This window comes from Castor canadensis, chromosome 1, assembly GCF_047511655.1.
Source record: "Castor canadensis chromosome 1, mCasCan1.hap1v2, whole genome shotgun sequence".
In the NCBI taxonomy this organism is placed as follows: domain Eukaryota; kingdom Metazoa; phylum Chordata; class Mammalia; order Rodentia; family Castoridae; genus Castor; species Castor canadensis.
In genome coordinates, this window is record NC_133386.1 from 182,372,421 (window position 1) to 182,387,420 (window position 15,000).

At 42.9% G+C, this 15,000-nt stretch overlaps 1 protein-coding gene across 9 annotated transcripts in view; it reads left to right on the forward strand.

Annotated features, from left to right (window-relative positions):
• The window catches only part of Atg13 (autophagy related 13), a 42,681-nt gene that overhangs the window by 25,216 nt on the left and 2,465 nt on the right, over positions 1 to 15,000 (forward strand). For 6 of the 9 annotated variants that reach the window (XM_074044723.1, XM_074044724.1, XM_074044725.1 and 3 more), the window contains 12 exons: positions 272 to 412; positions 3,824 to 3,864; positions 4,306 to 4,402; positions 4,840 to 4,938; positions 5,337 to 5,430; positions 9,156 to 9,254; positions 10,014 to 10,124; positions 10,516 to 10,652; positions 11,777 to 11,891; positions 12,407 to 12,484; positions 12,704 to 12,820; positions 13,283 to 13,411. In XM_074044723.1, coding sequence (XP_073900824.1) covers positions 272 to 412; positions 3,824 to 3,864; positions 4,306 to 4,402; positions 4,840 to 4,938; positions 5,337 to 5,430; positions 9,156 to 9,254; positions 10,014 to 10,124; positions 10,516 to 10,652; positions 11,777 to 11,891; positions 12,407 to 12,484; positions 12,704 to 12,820; positions 13,283 to 13,411 — 1,258 coding nt within the window. The remainder of the gene's footprint in view (positions 1 to 271; positions 413 to 3,823; positions 3,865 to 4,305; positions 4,403 to 4,839; positions 4,939 to 5,336; positions 5,431 to 9,155; positions 9,255 to 10,013; positions 10,125 to 10,515; positions 10,653 to 11,776; positions 11,892 to 12,406; positions 12,485 to 12,703; positions 12,821 to 13,282; positions 13,412 to 15,000) is intronic. The other 3 variants (XM_074044726.1, XM_074044727.1, XM_074044728.1) reach the window with 3 other exon arrangements.

The following is a 15,000-nucleotide window of genomic DNA, read 5'->3' on the forward strand; positions in this document are numbered from 1 at the left end:
ATAGTGAGTATCTATAACTGCAATATTGATTTATGTTTTTAAGTCTATTGCTTTATTTCTTCAATAACTACTTCAAAACTAGAAAAAAACATATTGGGTGCTTTTTGGTGCTCATCTGTGTCTAGTACCTAAAGTAAGATTTGAACAGACTTCCACAGTCTGTTGGCAATGAACTCTGATCTCACCTTTAGCTCAGAACATATTTTAATAATAAATTTGCATAGTTAAAGCACTTCATAGGAGAAACTGACAGTGTCCATGCGCTCCTCAGGTGTGATAAAGAAATCAAAGTTTCCTACACGGTGTACAACAGACTGTCACTGCTGCTGAAATCTCTTCTTGCCATAACTAGGGTGACGCCAGCTTACAGACTCTCCAGAAAACAAGGGCATGAATATGTCATATTGTACAGGTAAACTGCATGGCTGCTTATCTTAATTCACTGTCAGTCACATTGTCTGCTGGCATTCAGGTATCTTGGGTTTACGTTTTGGACAGATAGTTGATTGGATTATAGATGCTGTGGCTTTTATGTGATCACCTTGGAGCTTTCTTCATGAGTCAGCAGGTGCACTCTTTCTTCTCTGCAGTCATGATTCCTGTGGAATGAATATTGAGGCCCTACCTATACACATCTCAAAGCAGAAAAAGGAGCTTAAGACTTTATGAAACAAGCTTTCTTGGGGTGATTCCCCAACCTCCTAGATTCCAGAGCTACAGTCAGCCTTTTGTCTAATGAAGTGCTAATTCAACTTAAATATTAAATTAGTTGTCCATGGCTATAAAAAAAAAAACAGGTTAATACTTTGAGTATTTTCCTAGGGCATTTTACCTAAAATGCTTGCCATTTTAGTACAAGTCTTGTGCTAGAGGTGTTTCTAGTTCAAAGAGAAATTTGATAGATGTAGAATTATAATTAAAAGCAGGACTTGAAAACTGCATAGTAATATCAGGAAAAAAATTACTACGTGAACATGGAAGAAGTTTTAACTAGTGGTGAGAAACAAGATAGGCCTCAGGGAGGAAGAGGCAAGGCAGATTTCAACTAGTAGAAGTAAGGGAGAATAATCATTCCAGATGGAGTGTACAACAGGTGACAGTCTTGTCACCTGGTAGGGGTGAGCATAAGAGCCTTACTCAGACTGTCAGATGAAGCAGAGCAGAGCAGTACAGGGTATGTTGGAAAGTGTGAGAGTAGAGCAGGGAAAACCAGGGCTCCCAAATCTTAAGAATACTTACCAGGTGATCCTTAACACCTTAACATTTGTGTGTGTGTGTGTGTGTGTGTGTGTGTGTGTGTGTGTGTGTGTGTGTGTGTGTGTGTGTGTGTTCCTTAACACCTTAACATTTGTGTGTGTGTGTGTTCCTTAACACCTTAACATTTGTGTGTGTGTGTGTGTGTGTGATCCTTAACACCTTAACATTTGTGTGTGTGTGTGTGTGTGTGTGTGTGTGTGATCCTTAACACCTTAACATTTTGTGTGTGTGTGTGTGTGTGTGTGTGTGTGTGTGTGTGTGTGTGTGTGTGTAAAACCAGGGTTTGAACCATACCTCTAGCCCAACTTTCTTATCAATAACTTAGCAACCCTAAGTGTATAGGGTTTATTTTTCCAAGTCTCAAAGAAAATTTTGTTGTCTTCTGTATATAGTCTTCCCAGGTATGAAGTTATATATTCATTCCATTTGAAAAATTTACTAGACTTTCATTCAGATATAATAGAAAATTACTTTCTACCCTTCACCTTACCTATGCTAACTTCTCTTCCTGTGGTTCTTATGTAAGTATCCATACTGCACTACCAAAATCTTTAGCTAATTTAAGGGACTACTAGTCTTAGTTAACAATACCAGTGCTAGCTGGGCACTGTTGGTTCATAACTGTAATCCTAGCTACTCAGGAGGCAGAAATTAGGAGGATGGCAGTTTGAAGCCAGCCTGAGCAAATAGTTCATGAGACCCTGTCTCGAGAATACCCACAGGACGAAGGCTGGCGGAGTGGCTCAAGTGGTAGAGCACCTGCCTAGCAAGCAGGAGGCCCTGAGTTCAAACTCCAATGCTGCCAAAAATATATATAAATAAATAGAAAATGCCAGTGCTTAAAGTCTTCCCATGTGTTTGGATACAAATAACTAACTTAAACCATATGGGGTGAGTGAGCTGAGAGGGAGATTTAGTTCTTCTTTTTAACAGGGTATGTCCTTTTTTTTTCCCCTGTGGTACTAGAGTTTAAACCCAAGGCCTTGAGCATGTTGGGTGAGCCCTCTACCACTGAGCTGTATCCCCAGCCATCTTATCTTTTTTGTTGTTGCTAGCTGTGTCATTTTTTTCTACCCCTATAGATTTCATCATGACACTGCAAAATTGCATTGCTACTAAACAGCTTATCCTGAATATGTTGTAATCAAGACTTAAAGTTTTATCATCTATTATTTATGAAGAAAAGATTTATTTTAACATGTAAATGCCATAAAGAATATAGGCAAGAAAAAATATTTTAAGCATTACACCACCATTTAGATGTATAATGAAGTGATTGTTAACTTTTTTATTAAAAGGTACCCTGAAGATCTTATTGGACAATCTTTTGTTAATATTATTCCTGTCTTAAATTCTGTCAGGAGTCAGTAACCTGGCCACCAGGCCATCTGCTTGTTTTATTTTTATTATCTATCTTTCTGTCTGTCTGTCTATCTATCTAGTGGTAATGGGGTTTGAACTCTGAGCTTTGTGCTTGCTAGGCAGGCACTGTACAGCTTGAGCCACTCCACCAGCCTGCTTGTTTTTATAAATAAATCTTAGAACACAGCCACCCATTGGTTTACATCCTGTCTCTGTCTGTCTGCTTATGCAATGCAGCAGAAAGCTGAGGGGATGAATGTATGGCCCACATGCCTAAGTCCTTTCAAAAAGATGGGGGTGTGTATTTGGAGTTCTGACCTGAGAGGGAGGACCACTTGAACCCATGAGTTCAAGACCAGCCTGTGTTACATAGTGGAAAAAAACAGTTTTCCAATTTCTGTTTTATCATGTTTCTTACTTTTGTGCATTTATTTCAGAATTTAAATACATTTCTTTTCTCACATAGCAGACTATAATCTGAGATCTCAGACTCACATTTATCCTAATCTCATCCTTAACTTCTAACCATGGGACTTTGCACATTCTTGGACCCTAGTACTCATTGAATGAAACCAGGAATATGTTTACTTTTTTAACAAAATTACTTGAAAAAAAAAAGAAAATTAAGAAAGTACATTTTAGGTTTTTGAATTAAGACTGGATGGGCCTTCCCTGCTTTTTTTTGGGGGGGGTGGGTGGGCGGGACAGGAAGAGGGGGGCAATGAGATTTCCCTATATACTGCAAAACTAGTGATTCTTCTCCTCAGCCCCTCATGTGCTGGTATTACAAGCATACACACCATTGCCAGGTTAAAATGTAATACATTCTAGTAGCAGTTCCAGATCTATTTGCCAATTTTGTTTACACTCTTTATTTTCCAGCAGGTATACTTTTAACACACATTTCAGGAGCAAAGAGAAGATACTTAAATAGCAGTTTCTATTTATTATTTTCCTCCATTTCAACCAACCGTTTCCACATACAGCTTCAGGCCTATGGCTTAAGTGAGATGGTTAGTAGCATCAGTGCTCTCTCAAGAGAGTTGTCCCTGTAGTTAAGGAAAGAAGAGCTTGTTTATTTTGTTTCTAGGTGTTTTGGCCACAGAGACCCTGATAATAAAGCATCAGATAACAAATGAAAACAAATGAATAAATAAAAGGGAAAAAAAAAAGAATTGGCAACATTTCTTTTCTTTCCCTACAGGATATATTTTGGGGAAGTTCAGCTGAGTGGCTTAGGAGAAGGTATGTATCAAGGTTAGAAAACTTGCAGTGTTGAGATCACCCTTAACTTCAGTGATTGGCTTCGTTGTTACCTGTAATAATACATAGCCTGTAATCTCAATGTATATACTACAAGTAAGAAGATAAGATGGCAGATAGGTGGTCCAAGACGGAGCTACCAGGATGAATGAAGAATTTTCCCAGAAGTTCCAAGAACTCTTTTTTTGTGTGTTAAAAATTAGTGTTACTGAAAATAGAGTGCTGTTTCCTCTGCCAATATTGGGTCAATCTAAAATAAATTGAAAAGGGGAGCACACACACACAGAGACACAGTTGAGACTGCCATGTTCAAAGCGAATAATGCAGAGACTGTATAACAGCCTGGAAGATTCAGGAATAAGAGACTAGGGGCAGTGTCTGCATTCTCTGGAAAAAAAGCTAGTACTCTCTCTCTTCTCCTAGGCTTCCAGACAGTTCGAGTTGGGACAGTGGGCACCCCTGTTGGCACCATCACTCTTTCCTGTGCTTACAGAATTAATTTGGCATTCATGTCCACCAGGTAAGGGAGGAGACTTTTACTCCAGAAGAACACTTGCAAGGATTTTAAATCCCGTCTTCCTTAAGCATCCAAGACTAAGGCTACGGTTCACTTTTGTTGTTGGCTGCATGCAGTCCCTTCAAAAGAAGTAAAGAGAGAGAATAGTTGACAGATTGGAGCATTTGAGTGTCCCAGAGCCAACTTGTCCAGAATGTAGAGTTTATAGTTTATATTTGGAGACTGCAATAGTTAAGACTGTGGTAGTACCTGCCAATAGATTGAAAGTGAGGGGAGGGCTGGTGGAGTGGCTCACATGGTAGAGCACCTGCCTACCAAGTGTGAGTACCTGAGTTCAAACCTCAGTACTGCCAAAAATAAAAAGGGAGGGAACCTCTGAAGACTTCCAGGGGGCTGGGAATGAATTCTAACAAATACTGCATTTGTTTATTACATTACAGGCAATTTGAGAGGACCCCACCTATCATGGGGATTATCATTGATCATTTTGTGGACCGTCCCTATGCTAGCTCCTCTCCTATGCACCCCTGCAATTACAGGTGAGGAATGTGAATGGTGCTCTCCCAAACTGCAGCTAGGCAAAACCATCCACTTACCTCATGGACAGAAATGGAGAGGCTAGTTTCCCTTATTGCTGCCTGTTAGGTACACCAAGACGGGGGGTATATAGAATGTCTCAGAAAATTATTGGGCATTCTGAATCTTAATGCTAGTGATAGGACTTTTCTCTGTAGCAAGTTACTTGGAGGCTACAAGAGCACCAGTAGTTTGTGGAATAGTCCAAGCCAAATTAAATGGTTTTCAGATCATCATGTGGTGTTATGAGCTCTGCCTGAAACAGTACTCGATGCAAGCTCTATCTAACCACCTTTTGTATACTTTCTGACTTGGACTACCATCACCATAGAATTCATTGTTTCTTTTCTCCTTACTTCAGAACTGCTGGTGAGGATGCTGGAATAACATACCCATCAGTGGAAGACTCTCAAGAAGTGTGTACCACCTCCTTTTCCACCTCTCCTCCCTCCCAGGTAGGGGGAATTGGGTTCTGGGCTGGTGCTAAAGTTATTTGGGGTATATATACATAGGGGCATATGAATTGATGTCCACATTTAGCTACAGTCCATGTTGTTGGTGGAGGAGATTGTTTCAAAGGGGATATTTTGAAGAGTGACAGAGAGCCTTAGGAAGTGGATACGTGGAAGTGTTTCTAGTCTATAACCATTCTGAACCCACAGGGTTGCATGTAGCTTTATTTTCCTGTCATTTTCAAATTCCCTAGAAAATCAGTCACAGAATCCAAATACGTTCTGGAACCAGATAAGTACTCTAACCTACCCTTGTTAATATACTACCTACTTGTCTTTCGAACTGGTAAATTTGGTTTCTAATTATGGAAGAAGCCCCAAAAGAGTCAATAATTATTTAGTATAAAATTATTTAGTATAAAATTCTATTAAGAAACCAGTAGTGTAGGACTGGAGGCGTGGCTCAAGCAGTAGAGTGCCTGCTTTAACAAGTATGAAGTCCTGAGTTCAGACTCCAGTTCCATAAAAAGAAAAAGAAAAAACAACCAGTAGTGTAGTTCTTCTTGATAGTTGACGCACATATCTGCCTGTCCAAATGCTTTATCCAAACCTTTCAACCATTAACTTTTCCACGTGAGTCAACCTTCAGTGGCAAATCTACTTCAGTAAAGCACAGGCTCCCAATGTCAGCTTCCTCAGAGGAAGGCTCTCCGCAGTCTTGCATAATGGACCTGGTCTGAGACACATCAGCTGGCAGCCATTTTGCTGGTTGACTGACTTTCAGAGTTTCAGTTCTCCCCTTCCACCCCAGCCCCTTTGCCCTCTTCCTCACTGCTGCTAGCACCTCCCATAATCACCACTGTCTTCCTCCTTGATTTCACAGAGCCAGCTTCTTCTAGATCTACTCAGTCGACTTTCCTTTAATCTAGCCCCAGATTGTCCCCTGTCATTCACAATCTTAGTTAGTAGATGCAGCAAATTAATTAGCTCTCCATTAATTTTCATCTTCTTTGCTATTTTATGAAAAATTTAAATTTTTTTCTATCCTCAGTTTAATAGATTCTAGAGTAAAATCATTGTTCTAAGCTGTTTTAAAAGCAGGATTTAATAGCTGTGAATGATATTTGCAAAATCCATGAACCACTTTCAGTTTTCCTGAAAAGGATGTTTGTTCTAGGACTGGAGGTGTGGTTCAATGGTACAGTGTGTACCTCGCATGCAGATTTTCTGTTTTTTTCAGACAAGGTCCCCCGTGTAGCCCAGGCTGGTCTAAAACTTACAATCCTCCTGTCTACGCCTCCTAAGTGTGGAGATTGCAGCTGTACACCCCTTACCTGGGTTTAAAAAAAAGGTGGGAGGGCTGATATTGTGACTGAAGTGGTAAAGCACCTGCCTAGCAAGTGTGAGACCCTCAGTTCAAACCCCGGTACCCTATACCACCAAAAAAATTATTCTAAGGTTGTCTAGACTTTGGTTTGAAGTGTAGGAATGACTCCCTCCCCCCATGAATGTATGTAGGCATGAGCACCAACATTGCTCTGAACAGGGGTGTGGCCTGTGTATGCTTCCTAACACAGAACAAAGTGGACCAAAAAAAAATGGGTAAAGACACACTTGGAGCTACTCCACCAGTCCCTTTTCTCTTTTCTTTCCTTTTTTTTTTTTTTTCCAAATGGCAGTTGGAATCAGGGCTTTGCACTTACTAGGTAGTACTCTACCACTTTGCAACACACCTTCAGCCCTTTTGTTGTTTTAGTTTTTTGGTGAGACTAGGGTTTGAATTCAGGGCTTCCCGCTTGCAAAGCAGGCTCTCTACCGTTTGAGCCACACCTCCAGTCCACCCTTTATTTTTAGTTATTTCTTGGATAAAGGGCTCATTTTTGCCCAGGATAGTCTCAGACTTTGATCCTCCTACTTATGCCTCCTAGTAGCGTAAGTATTTGTAGGTGTGTACCACCACACGCAGCACATTGGGGTTGAGATGGGAGCTCACTAAATTTTCCCCCCATCTGGCCTTAGACCTCGATCCTTCCAATCTCTGCATCCTGAGTAGCTGGGATTATAGTGTAAGCCACAGTGACTGGACCAAGGCTCACTTTCTTACCAGTGCATTAATGGTTTGTTTTTCTTTAAAGCCAGCTAGAATGTGGGCATGTCAAATTTAACTTCATTAAAATGTTTTATTCTGTTTTACAAGTGATAGGTTCATAAACAATAAATACAGTTGTGGCTTAGTAGCTAACAAATCAGTTTCTCTGATACAGTGGAAATTTGACCCCATAGTCAATGTCTTCTTTCCTTTTTTTGGCAGTATTATGGTTTGAACTCACAACCTGTGCTTGTGCTTGCTCAGGCACTCTATCACTTGAGCCACACCCCCAGCCCTGGACCCCTTTAGGGTTAAAACAGATGTTAAGTAGTTTCTGCACCTGATGTTTACATAAAAGCATGTTGGCTTATGTAAAGAAAGGCTATGTTTTTTGTGATTTCAAATGCCAATTGTGTCTTGTCATGGTTTAAAACTAACTCGTTATCTTGGTGCCAGTGGTTACACTTGTAATCCTAGCTACTTGGGAAGCTGAGATCACGAGGATCAAGGTTTTAGGCCAACCTAGGCATATAGTTCCTGAGACCCCCATCTCCAAAATAACAAGGGCAAAATGGACTTGGAGGTGTGATTCAAGATGTAGAGCTCCTGCTTTGTAAGGAGGTGGGGATGTGGCCCAAGTGGTAGAGTGCCTATCTAGCAAGCATGAGGCCCTGAGTTCAAACCCTAGCATCACCAAAAATAACAAAACAAAAAATGCTAAATCATGCATAAGGTTCAGTGGTTAGAGCACTTACCTAGCTAATGTGTGAGGCCCTGGCTTTCATCCTTAGCACTGAAAAAAAAAACAAAAAAACCCAAAGCAATACCAGATTAACCTAAACTAAACCATGCCAATATTTCACAACAGCACGCACTTCATAAGTGAATCTTTAGTCCCTCTAATCAAGGCTGGTACAGTTTGATGAAGAAATACTCATTTTGAACCTCAATGATAGAACAGAGAGAAAATCATTTGTTATCATTTCTCCTCAGTCCTTTTAATATTAAGTTTCTTTGTTAGTTTAATCCATTCATTTACATAATTATTCAGCAACTTCTATTGAGCTTTTGCTAGAGTCCAGTAAAAACATGCTAATGTGATGTTTGTTTTGCTGACAAAAAAAGGATCATTGTGTCATTTGGACCTAGAGTGGAGGCATGAGATAGTCATCATCCTGAGCTTGCTGCTGTTTTCTATAGCTCTTCATCTAGTTCTAAGCATTGATTAGTTAATTGGCCAAATTTAAATCTGGAACAGCAAGACCCCGAATAATCATCATGCCCATAAGTGCTTTCGAAATCGTCACACTTTTTTGATGAAAGACAGACCAATGCTCAGTTAAGATTTCTCTGTTTTTCCAAGTCATACCCACTTGAGTTAGCTTGATTTTCCAGCTGCTTGTCTGGGAGATGGGCCTGCAGGATGTGCACTGGGATAAATGTCACTTCTAGGGCCTCCCCGCCCCCATGTTTTCCCTTTAGGAAGCCAGCGTATTCCACTCTCCTGTGTCACTCCTGAGTTACCCTGTCTCTCCAGCCTCTCACTGCCAGCCTTCCGGAGGTTTTTTCACTTCTTTCTCAAGTCCCTTTTCTTTTTTCTTCTCTTGTTTCTCCTGTTTCTATGTGTGTCTGTGCACAGTGTGTGTTTACTGTCACAAAGGCACATTTTCAGACCCCTACTCCTGTGGTGACGGACACTCTGAGGGTCCCCATGGCAGGACTGGCCTTTTCCCATCAAGTGAGTTCATAATGGGTAGAAGGGGATATTATCAGCTGTCTTCTTTCTATTTACAAAGTGTAAGTAGAGTACAGGGCATAGTTATTTAGATGTCCCTAAGTGTTCTTTGGGATTATTTTGAGGCTGGTAATTGATTTTAAGAGGACACAGCCACAACCCAGCAGCCCAAAATAGGGATTTTCATCTGCCCCTCCTCCTTCCGCTGATGTGAAAAATGCATGCAGTTATTTATATCCAATTTCCAAATAAACAATTCAAGATTGGTGTTCTTTCTTTTTTAATATAAATAGGAACCCTTCCATCCCCGGGGGCGATGGAGGGTGTGACTATAGAAGATGGCCTGTTTCAAAGGGACCTCAAGGACAGAGGAGAAAATAGAATGACTTTGGAAAAACTGATGACTTTGGTTCCCAGTTTGGCCTAGGGTTATACCTTAGAGATCTGCTGGGCTCAAAACAGAAGCACTTAACTGAGCCCCTGGGAACAGGGGAGCAAGAAGCTCATTTGTGGCCTTTGGGAAGCTCCAGAACTGAGATCCCAATCCCAGTACAAATAAGTGTCTGTGGGTTTTTTTTAATCTAAAAAGGGGTCTCAAAAGGCCTGGCCACCTTATCCTGTATTGTACCAGGCCTCTGTGCTATTGGGTGAGTGGGCTGGGATCTGATCCTTCCTTTCTGCTGAGCTCCATTGTTTGTCATCCGCTAGGATTGCCTGTTTTTTCCTGCCTTTCCTCTGCCCTTCTGTTTTTCTCTTGCTCAGCTCTCAAGCTCTCGCCTTTCCTATCAGCCTGCTGTCCTGGGCCTTGGATCAGCTGACCTGGCTTATCCAGTAGTGTTTGCTGCTGGCTTAAATGCTACACACCCTCACCAGGTACCTTACAGATGGGAAGGACCATGGGCTTTCCAGGGCTGCCTCCCTGCCCTTGAGCAGTCAAGGGACCTCTTCAGACACAAATAGTACACTAAGGGTTTGGAAGCAAAGCTCTTTGGTAAATTTTAAAGGACAAAGTGAATCTCTGAGAGGAAGGAGCCTCTAAGACTTCAGAGAGGAAAAGATGACTTTCCTAGGGCTTCTCTCCTTCTTTCCTTCTCCTTCTATAGTCATCTCCACACATGTCTTCCAACAGGCACATCCTCAGAGGATAAAAGATTCAGGATGTCTACCTACCTCTTGAAAGTAGACACCGTCAAGTTAGGATAGGAAGTTCCCCTTTAGCCTGACACTGCCGTGATTCACTGTATCTTTCCATTTCCCCCCTAAGCTTATGGTTCCTGGGAAGGAAGGTGGAGTACCCCTTGCTCCCACCCAGCCCGTACACGCTGCCCAGGCTGAGCAAGAGAGACTGGCAACTCACACTCCTGCTGATGGTATCCACTGTGCTGCCACACCTTCCAGCAGGTGAGTCCCTGTTGTGGCTCTGCCACTGGTGAGGCCAGCCAGGGCCCTGGATACCCTGACACACAGGGGTTTGGGCTTGGCATTTGTGCCCTAACTGGGAAATTCTTAAAGTTCCCTGATAAAAATCTGGTATTACAGCTGATATGTAAGGAAGCTGGCTCAGGGCTTTACAAGGAACAGCAAGGACTTGGTTCTTATTACCCCATCCAGTGAAGATGTTGTCAGATGTCAGCTGGTGGCTGATGCCTATAATCCTAGCTACTCAGGAAGCAGCGATCAGGAGGATCGTTGTTCAAAGCCAGTCCTAGGGAAATAGTTCATGAGACCCTATCTCGAAAATACTCAACACATACAAAAGAGCTGCTCAAGTGGTAAAGTGCCTACCTAGCAAGCATGAAGCCCTGAGTTCAAACTCCAGAAACTACAGTACTGCCTCCCCGCCACCCCAAAAAAGTTCCTGGTTCCTAAGGACCAAAACAAGATGTTTTCCACAGCTCTGAAGTCAAAGGCCATGGGATATCTGTGATTGGGGTTGGGACTGATTTTTCTTTTTCTGCTGTATTAGAGCCTCACGGAAACTCTGAAAATGCCTGTTTCCCCCATTAAACAAAGAAATTAAGCCAGGCTTGGTGGCATGCCTGTAATACCAGCCATTCAGGAGGCTGAGGCAGGAGAATGGAGAGTTCAAGGTTAGCTTGGGCTACATAGACCCTATCTTTTCTGATGATTGAAGTAGTAGATTCTATGAATTTCAATCACTTTACATAATCACTTGTGTAAAGACTAGAAGGCTGCAGCATAACTTGTGGCATGCACAAGGCCTGGTTGCATCCTTAGTGCTATAAACTAAATAAAGACAATGAACCTCAGGGTTAACCGATTGGCCGAAGGTCATCTAGTCCAGCCTTGCTAAGCAGGCATTCTACCACTTGAGCAATTCCTTGAGCCCAGAATTTTATTCACATATTTAGTTGCTATAGCCAGAGCAGTCTACTTTTAACTCATCAGGCAGGGGACAGTGGCAGCAGCCAATTCCTGCCCTGGCCACAGCCTCACAAGAGTGTAGACTTATGGGGAACCAAGTTGTTCTGTGGTTTGAGAATGAGCAACATTTTCTCTTCTAGTGAGGACACTGAAACTGTATCCAACAGCAGCGAGGGACGGGCCTCCCCACATGATGTCTTGGAGACAATCTTTGTCCGAAAAGTGGGAGCTTTTGTCAACAAACCCATCAACCAGGTCACCATCTGCCACTGTCACCTGTGAGAATGTCTGTGTCCTTAGAGTAAGGCTCTATGGACAGCATCTTGTGCAAGTACTGAGACTGCTTGCAAACTTGTGTGTGTGTATGAGAGAGAGAGAGAGCGAGAGAGAGAGAGATAAATTTTTCTGGGAGAGGACTAATTATTTGTGATTCCCCCCACCTCTGTCTTGGAATCTAGACATTATTTAGTACACAACCATGTACTGTGCTCTTGCCTTAACCTTAATCTTGAAATGGGAAATTCCTCCTCCATGGAGCCAGTGACACACATTGTTCCTGAGTTGCTGTGTATCAAGTTTCCCCAGCAGAATTACCAGGGTCCCCTGCTGTGGGCTTAATGTGATATGGGACAAGAAGACAAGGAAGCCAGGACAGCATGGTCAGCCTAGGTGTGGGAACCTGCTGGACCTCTGGGCTTCTGATGGCCTATAAGGAGCCTGAGAGCCTGGGGAGGGGCCTACATGAATGCTTCTCTCCTGTGTCTCTTCAGGTGACTCTGACAAGTTTGGACATCCCCTTTGCCATGTTTGCTCCTAAGAATTTGGAGCTGGAAGATGCTGATCCTATGGTGAGCCCACCAGTGACTACTAGTTTCCAGTAGATGGTACAGTAGTCATCATCCTTCCTAGGCCACACAGTCAATAGGTCCTACACAGAGTGTAAGCCACACCCCTTGGCTTCTGGATTTGCAGCCAGCATTAGGTTCCTTATTCAGCCGTCATGTAGCTCACAGTAACATGCTTTTGGTTCACAGACTTAACCCTGACTCTGCCTTATTCTGAACCAGGTGAACCCTCCAGACTCCCCAGAAACAACATCTCCTCTCCATGGCAGCCTGCACTCAAATGGCTCCAGTGGGGACAGCAGCAGTAATGCCCATGACGACTTTGTGATGATCGACTTTGTAAGTTGGTATCCCCTCCCTCAACCTTTGCTGTTCCAGAAAGATAAACCTAGCAACACCTGTTGCACTTGAACAGATGGGCTGGTGCAGGCAGAAGGATTGGATGGTTTGGAGGGGGCTGTCCTGGCTAAGGAGACATTTGGAAGCCTTAAAAGATACTTTGTGCCATGTCTTTGGTTGAAAGCCATAATGCAGTTCAACTATAAATGGGGTTTTCAGCAGTATCCACTTAGGAAAGGAGTTGAAGGAAGTGGTCACAAACCTAACCAGGTAATGGAATTTTATCACCAAGATTAAAAGTCTGTAGCCAGAAGAGCAAGGTGTAAAGGTTCCTTTCCCTAAGATAATTTTGGAAGAAGATTTACTTTGATAGTTCCTGGAAAGAAAGAGGATAGTTCTCTCCACTATGATTTTCCTTCATTGTGCAAGGCAAGCTAAACTGAATCTGTCTTATTTTTAAAGAAACCAGCTTTCTCTAAAGACGACATTCTTCCAATGGACTTGGGGACCTTCTATCGTGAATTTCAGAACCCCCCTCAGCTGAGCAGCCTCTCCATAGATATTGGAGCCCAGTCCATGGCTGAAGACTTGGTACGGAAAGTTCTTCCTCACCATTGCTGCTCCTCAGATCTTCATTTGATGGTCATTCCTGTGTTACAGGCCTACAGATTTCTTCCTGTTAATTCTTTTCACCACTGTGCCTCCATCTTTCCTGTAACAAACAGGACTGTTTGAGATGTGTGTGGCACCTGACAGTTATCTTGAATTTGCTTGAGCTCTGTTCTTTTCTCTGCACCTTCTCTTTCTCACACACTCTTGTCCTGGGCCTGCTGTTTTCTGCAGGGCAGAGGAGCACATAGGTTCCGAGGATCAGTGATCTTGTCTTCCTTGGCGAGCTCCCTCCTGCATCTAGTGTTGCTCAAGCTTGGCCAGGTGTCCTGAGATTGACCATAATTACCACATCTCTGCTTAGGGCATTGCCTATTTCCTGCCTCTGAAGGACAGAAGAATGCCTTGCACAAGCCACAAACTCAGGGTTCCCTACTTCACAAAAATGGCAATGTCCCTCTGTCTAAAGTAGCACTGTGGAATTACAGGCCCTAGGAAGATCTGGCCTTAATTTGCTTTAACAGAAAACGATGCTCAGTAGGAATAATATTAACATTGATTGAAAAAAAAAAAGACAAAAAAAACATTGATGAGAGTGGCCTAAGCACCAAGATTTCCTTTCTTCCTTCCTTCCCTCCCTCCTTCCATGGTAGTGGGGATCGAACCCTTGGCTTGGCACATGCCAGGCAAACACTGTACCACTGAGCTGTACTGCCAACTCCTATCAAGCATTTTTCTCAGTGCTTTAATTTGAGTCTTAAGTAGCCCTAAAGAATGTTTTTTTAATCTCAGTTTATAGAAGAGAAAACTGTGAGTAACTTGCTCATGGTCACCCAGAGCCAGGCAAAACAAAGCTTTCATCCCAAGTGGCCTGGCTCCTGAGCTGAACCCTCTGAACTACCAACTTCCCAGTGCTATTGATGTGCTCCACAGCCGGTACTAGCTGGCTCCCAGGCCTTCCTCCTACTTGGGCAGCTGTGACCCTCTGCTGTCAGGGTCTCCAGGCCACTTTGAGGTCTGAAGCAGGCAAGTCTCCAGCCTCTCCCAAGTCCCTTGTGCTTAAACTCCACTGTAGGCAGATCTCCCTGTGTTAGTTGGGCCCCACAGATGCAGTTTCTGTTGCTTGTTCCTAATGAGGCAGACCACTGGGAAGGGCCAAATCTGTATTATTAGTAGCTGGTGGCACTGTAGGGAAGGGCAGTGCCCATGGTTCTGTTTTCTTCTGGTTCTCTTTTTTTTTTTTTTTTTTTTGGTGAGACTGGGGTTTGAACTCAGGGCTTTCCACTTGCAAAGCAGGTTGCTCTACTGCTTAAGCCATACCTCCTCCAGTCCTCTGCTTCTCTGTTTTACTGTCCTTCTCAGCCCCACCCCAGCCACTGTGATGCCTGGTCTCCCACAGGTGTACTGTTACAGTCTTAGGACTGCAGTGGCAGCCTTGTCCCTCTTCTCCCAGGCATTCTGATACCCAGAAAGGGGGTGGAAAAACCTTAAACTTTCCTTGATTTGTACTGCACTAAACTTACAGCTTTGTTCTAGTGTCAGTCTGATCTGTGCCAAGGATATTTCATGCT